The 6,913-nt window shown below is 34.6% G+C and overlaps 2 protein-coding genes across 3 annotated transcripts in view; both read right to left on the bottom strand.

Moving 5' to 3' along the window:
* Positions 1-3,267, bottom strand: part of LOC105123819 (protein-tyrosine-phosphatase MKP1-like) — a 5,007-nt gene extending 1,740 nt beyond the window's left edge. For both annotated transcript variants that reach the window (XM_011023674.1, XM_011023593.1), the window contains exons 1-2: positions 3,087-3,267; positions 243-2,887 (exon numbers count right to left, since the gene is read on the bottom strand). In XM_011023674.1, the coding sequence (XP_011021976.1) occupies positions 243-2,732 (2,490 nt within the window). In that variant the 5' untranslated portion in view covers positions 2,733-2,887; positions 3,087-3,267. The remainder of the gene's footprint in view (positions 1-242; positions 2,888-3,086) is intronic.
* A 2,244-nt stretch (positions 3,268-5,511) lies between these two features.
* The window catches only part of LOC105127845 (uncharacterized), a 10,098-nt gene continuing 8,696 nt past the window's right edge, over positions 5,512-6,913 (bottom strand). Inside the window, exon 12 of the mRNA XM_011029296.1 lies at positions 5,512-5,627. Coding sequence (XP_011027598.1) covers positions 5,512-5,627 — 116 coding nt within the window. The remainder of the gene's footprint in view (positions 5,628-6,913) is intronic.

Genomic DNA, 6,913 nt, shown 5'->3' with positions numbered 1-6,913 from the left:
CTTTCCCTAGATCACCTAGTTTCAAGTTTGGGTAACCTAATTTTGAGCAATTGTGCGAACTTCTTAGGAAAAGAGGGAGAAAAAATTATGAGTAAAAGATTTTGCTAAACAGCAATTATATTTTTCTTCATAATCTTAATGGCAAATAGACAACCACGCTAATGAAGTGCAAAAATTATAGGGCGTTGCAAAAGTTGCAACAAAAAGTGATGCTGCCTGGGAGATCAAATATAAATCCATACCTTAATGGTAAGGTCCTTCGGAAGACCCATTTGAGTTAGAACATAATAACCAGCTTGACTCCAGTAAATATGTTCAGAATCTGCTAATAGTCTATTGTTATCTAACTGAATCATGTTTTTCTCATCGGAAAATGATTTCCCTACCCAAAAGTAGAGAATCCTAGTCTCATCTCTGCCTACACCTCTGGTTGGCACTAATATGGCAAAGGCGGTTTTAGAATCTAAATCACTGGTACCCAATGCTGCAATCCTTTCTAGACTGGGCCAGCGGCATACCAAAGGTTGCATTACTTTACAACTTTCTTCAACACTTTCCTCTATCCCATTTGACACGTAACACCCCGAGCTTTCTCCCACAGGGCAATTTTTACCCAGTTCATCAAAATTATTTACAGTGGAGGCTTCCTTGTGATATAAGTCAGGACTAGCTACTCTGACCAGAGAAATGTTTGACTTGCACTGTTGAATTGAATGTCTACCTCCTTTAACATCATCCTTGGACTCTAAAACAATGTCTATACTATCTGAATTGCACCAAGAGAAAGTTTTCTTGTTTATCTTAGCATCCTGTTCCTGGCGGCCAAGAGAACTTGGAGGTGTATTGTTCACCCTCATATTATCAGTCACCATCGGCAGCTTCAAAGACTTTGACAAGCTACCTCTGCGCTCGGCAAGTGAAAGTGAAGATTTTTTGGATGGTGAGGAAGCTGCCGGCAAATGTTGCTGGGACATATCGACACCATAAATACTTGATAATGGTTGGGAAGACGATTTAGATGTGAGAGACAAGTTAGATAAATTAGACAAGGTTGAAGATACTGGAAGAGAACATGAAGTTGCTGAAGGAGAATCTAGCGAGGATTCTGAAAAGTACTTTGAGTTAGTGCTAGAATCAGAAGAGATAGAATCTGGAGAGAGATAGGGAGGCGAAGAGGAGGAAGATGATGACAGCGAAGATGATGACGGTGATGATGAGTGCACTATCATCATAGTGTCTGAATAGACCCTGGAAAGCAACATCTTCGGTGCTGAGACAAACTCTTTCATATCACCCGGTACAAACTTCCGCCTTAGCACACTCCAACTGCTTTCTCTAGCAGGAAGATGGGTTTCAAGTTCATTCTCTGATGATGCAAATGGAGGCACAAAACCCCCCTTGATAGCTTTTTGGAAAATCTCAAAATCAACATTATATGTATCTACTTTCCTCTCACCAGGGCAAATCTTAGCTCTGGATCCCCCGCGATCTCCTCCATTAGCAGATTTATCCATCAATGGTAAATAATAAGAGAAAGCATCCCAAAAACGAGCTGGTTCTTCGCCTTCTTTGACCACTATTATTGATCCTTGAGCTCTTTCATACCGAACAATCTGGCAAGCTGCCCCTCTCGCATCCCTTTCCATAATGGCCTCACAATTTTTACCGATCCAGACATAAATTGAAGAAGGAATGTGAACAATAAAGGCACCTCTAGAATCCAGAGCAGATGGCGATGGGTCATTCAGCATCCTTGGGACAAGATGCAAAGGGTCATAGGATGAGTGTGGGGCAATTCTATACATCCTCAACAATGAACTAGGGCTAAGAGGGAAGGCATGAACCCTCTTTTGGCATTGCAATAACTGGCAGGCAAAACCCATGTTGGGATCTGCAATCCCTCTTGCTGCCTTCACATACTGAAACGCGTCATCAAAACTCTGGCCCTCTCTCCACATGAGATATGCTATCACCAATGAAGTGGACCGTGAAACCCCTTGGCAGCAATGAACAAAAACCCTTCCGCCCTGTTCCCTAACATCTTCAAAATAATCGAAAACGTCATATAGAATACTCGTTATATCCTCTGATGGACTATCCTGCAACCACAAAGTCCTATACACAAAATCTGCCTTGAAATACTCCGGACAAACAAAACCCACACAATTTAACACATGGGTAATCCCATTCTGCTTCAAAATCTCCCTATCTTTAGCAACAGCATCCCCACCTAGATACACGTGTTCTGCAACTTTAGAGCATTCCTTATCAAAGAAAGCAATCCTATCCTTCTTCACCAACCCACCGTTCCTATCAGGGGTCCTTTGAATCGAAGATAAATCAAGTTTCAACCTTTCACCGCTCTTGTTCCCACTCGGAGTAGGAGGCTGCGGCCACTCTCCCAAATCATCAGAACCTGCTTTTGGCCACTCGTCTAGACTTTTCCGAGCAATCGACAAAGGTGGCAAGCACGACCGTGCTTTACAATTCTGTTGAGACCGCGGAGTTAAAGGAGCAGGATACCTCCTATTTTGCCCATTACCACTATTATTACCAGCAGGATTCCCATTCGGATCTATAACGCAATCTTTCTCTTCTGTTCCAGGGTGCTGTAGAGCAGTCCTGGAAGAGGACCAGGACGCAGAACGCCAGAAGACTTTGCGAGACCCGCCGGCAGAAGGAAGCTGGCTCGGAGCCAGAGGATTATTAGAAGCATCTTCTTTGCCCACCATGCCCACTCCGCACTCGAACAAAAAGGTTATAACGACCTAGGATTTGAACCAGACCTAAAAATCCTAAGAACCCTGTATGTCTTTGATCTTCTACTTCAATATTCAAGACTAAACATGCTGGGGTTAGCTAGATCAAGCAGGGTGTTCCAGTGATACTGCAATCAAATAATTATCAGCAAATCAACATAAAATTAATCAATAATACAAGAAACATAACACTAATCAAAGATTTAAAGAAACCCACAAATCCAAAACAAGAACCCAAAAAAACCTAGGGTTTTATCAGTTACTTAATGCAAAAGACCACAGAAATAGAAAGAGACACAAAGGGGAGGGATTGGATTCAAGACTTACAGTATGATGTGAAGGGTGAAGGCGTGTAGAGAGAGAGAGTATTGGATTTATCAGGAAAGAGCGGAGAGCTGGGGATGTTAACGAGAAAAGGAAGAGAAGGTGAAAGGAAACAGTCTTATTTCTTTTCTTTTTTCGCTTTGGTTTTATTTTCAGCTGAGACTTGTAATGTTTCTTTCTTTGACGCTATGTATATATAGGGGAGCGGGGACGTTAGCATTCGTTTCTTCTCTTAACTTTTTTTCTTTTTCTTTTTTATTCACAATATAACGATACCAAGAGCCTGAAAGTTTATCGTGATTCTAGAAAATTTTAGATTTTTTAATTTTAGATTATTTTTTTATTTTTTATTGTTCTATATTAAAAATAAAAAAATATTTTAATATACTTTCAATAAAAAAAAAATTTGAAACGTAATTTTTATTTCACTAGCATTGACATTTTTTTCTTCTCTTTGCTTTTTTTTTTTTGTTAATTCACAATATAACATATCATGATTGGAAGTATGATTAGACTATATTTGCAGAAAATTTATATTAAAATAAAAAAATAAAATAAATTATTTTAATATAATTCTAACAAAAAAAAAAAGTACTTCAAAATACAATTTTTACTTAGCTCTCAAACACCCCCAAGGCTAATTTTTTTTTTTGGTCTATTGGCCATCCATGATTCATGATCTATTACCATCAATAATAAACATTTTAAAAAATATATAAATCATTCGATGATAGTTATTGTTTATATCCATCAATCTTGTTAGTAATTTATTTTATTTGATAATCTTGTCTACGATGATGTTTGGGGATGAATATTTTTTTTTCTTAGGTGATTAATATGATTTTAAGGATAAAAATAACAATAATTATTATTGATATAATTATATTAGAATTCACAAGTGCTTCTATATATATATATATATATATATATGAATGAACTTAATAATTAGCCTTGGGTTCCAAGGATTGCAGTGCATAGAACTCGTAGCCATGTTTCCATAAAGGGTTTTTATGGACCTTAAAAATATTATTAATATAAGTATATAAAAAATAATTTAAGAAAATATCGTAACAAAATACTCTCAATTGAAAGACAAGTGTATCGTTGAACCTTCCATTTAAAACGCAACCACCTCAGCCCACTTGCTTACCTGCCTGGCTATTGTAGGAAAAACTGACTAGTAGAAATGCTAGCGTGTCACGGTTATCATCTTCCTGTCGACGTGCAATATATTTTATTTATTTATAAGCAACGAAGTATAAGCAAAATCTTCCCATACATATACCGATGTACAAATTGTGAGAGTTCGGTCGTATAAAAATTATAAAACCCATGATTAATATTTATATACAAATACGTGTGAAGATTTCACATGAAAAAAAAACATTTTTAAAAAGAAAAAACAAAACAGGTTTCAAGACACTGTTCCAAGAAGCATTTTGTAAATTTTTTTATTTAAATTTTTTATAATTTCAATATGATGATGGAAAAAATATTTCTTATAAAATTTTAAAATATAATTTTAAAATATTTTTAAGTAAAAAAAACATTCAAAATCAACCTCAATAATGGTCACGTTTCTTCTTTCTTTTTTACTCTTCGAATGGTGGTAAATGCTAGCACACAGAGAATTAATTCCGAAACAAATGCTAAGGAATATATGAATTCATTTTATTTTATTTTATTTTTAAATGGAGACCTTTTAAAAGAAAATTGAGGCGAAACTAAATAGATTGTACGTACCTACCTCGACTGTATGAAAATAGAAATTAGCAGGTTTTTTTTAAAAATGAAAATAGAAATTTCATTTGTTTTTTTATAGTAAAAATAGAAAAGTAATGGTAATTTACTTAAATTTCTACTCAGCAGGCAAAAACTTTTCAAGCTTTGCCGCCTTCGAAGAAAATTCAAAGAAGACAAGCGCAAACCAGGAGGAAATTTCGTGAATAATATATGCATCATATTATTAAACACACGCGCGAGGTCAGGACACCCTCACTGTATCAATATATTCAAATTTTAATGGCTTAAAATCGATCGCAGCTCTTAATCATAGGACGACAGTCGATCTGCGACAAAAGCACAGGTACAGTATCATTTTATTTTTATGTTTTAAAAATATTTTTGAAATAATTAAATTAATTGTTTTTAGTGTTTTTAAGATATGCTTAATACAAAATATAATATTTAAAAAATAAAAATTATTTAAAAAATCAACTGTATATTTCCCAGTTCGACCACCTGGTTTGGCCATGCCAGTGACCAGGAGGAGCTGGGGAAATTAAAGGGAGTGACCAGAAAAGCAAAATATACCAAGTAAATAAATGCGGGATGCCAGTGGATGGGCAGGAAAAGGTGGGAGTAGTAATTAACGTCACGAGGAAATGTTTGTGGAGTTGCTGCTGTGATTTAATAATCATTCAAGAATTCATGAGGGTTCGTACAAGAAAGTTTGCATATTCCTATCATCACCGTCAGGCATGATGCTAGTATTCTGTTCTGCTGTATCCAACACCAGCCCAATTCTGCAGAAATCAATGCCATCTGCACTTCATCAACGTTTAACCATAGGTCTGATAACACCCTAATCGTCAAGTAAAAGGAATTGGTGGTATATTTTTGGAGTCCCTTATGCTTTCCCATAGGCGAAGGCAAGAGATTAGGCCTGCTTGAAGCAAAGGTTTGCTCCGTAATCAAGTATTCCAGTTATTTTCACCTGCTTTTCTATGTGTTGCCATGGCTTGTGGATGTGAAATTACTTTAAAAGGAAGCAGTCGCATGATTCTTGACTAGAAAGGTAGTCAATCATATACCTTGAGTAAAAGGACTGGATTGGAAATTGAGAATAAAAGGAAAACCAGCCACAGATTGGTCCTGAAACAGAAAAAAATGGCAGATGGGATAAGCTTCACCAACTTATGAGCAAATCTTGCCACTGTTATGTGAAAACTACACTTTGATAAAATAGAATATATGGAAAGAAGACACTCATATGAAGGGTCACACATCACGGAAAAAATATTTCACTTGTGAGTTTTTCTCCCGAAATCATTGTTTTTTTATATATATATATAATCAAATTAGCACAATAAATTTAAAGTTTTTGAATATTAAAATCAATCAAAAAAAATTTAGTGAAATAATATAATATAATTTTATTATGTTTCTGAAATGCAACATTAACTATATATATGATGTTTTAAAATCATAACATTAATTAAAATTTAAATAGATCGAACACTAATAAACACACCATGCTTCCTCTTTCTCATAAAAAACCCATTGTTTCCCTTCTATCTTTCTTTAAAAAAACCCTTTAATCACTTAGATTTTACCCTTAAAACAATTAAAAATCAAACTTATCTTAATCTTTAAGCATCATTTGATGTTTTTATATTGAAAATCCATCGGTTTCTTTGATGCTATTGCTACCATCATTGTTTTCACCATTGCCCCGATCATTTTTATAGTTCTACAAGTAAGGTAAACATATTACATTATTGTTAATTTGTATTTAATCAGGTTAAAATCAAATAATTGTTCATGTTAAATTTAGGGTTTATGGTGAATTTAGAATTTGTTAAATCAATGATAAATTAGTTATGTATTTTGAGATTATTTAAATATTGTATCATTTAATTATTTTTTATTTATTTTGCATGATATATGTTTGTTTGTATCTTTGGTATCTACATGACTACTTATGATTATAAAATATGAGAATATGTTGAGTTTAGTTAAAATTTATTGATTATCATTATTGTGATTTTTTATAATTTGTTTAAGCATGAAAAAATTTTAAGTATGGTTCATACTTTTTATGTAGGGAA

This window comes from Populus euphratica, unplaced genomic scaffold (assembly GCF_000495115.2).
Source record: "Populus euphratica unplaced genomic scaffold, PopEup_1.0 scaffold1.1, whole genome shotgun sequence".
Classification (NCBI taxonomy): domain Eukaryota; kingdom Viridiplantae; phylum Streptophyta; class Magnoliopsida; order Malpighiales; family Salicaceae; genus Populus; species Populus euphratica.
This window is presented reverse-complemented; position numbering and strand designations above follow the sequence as displayed.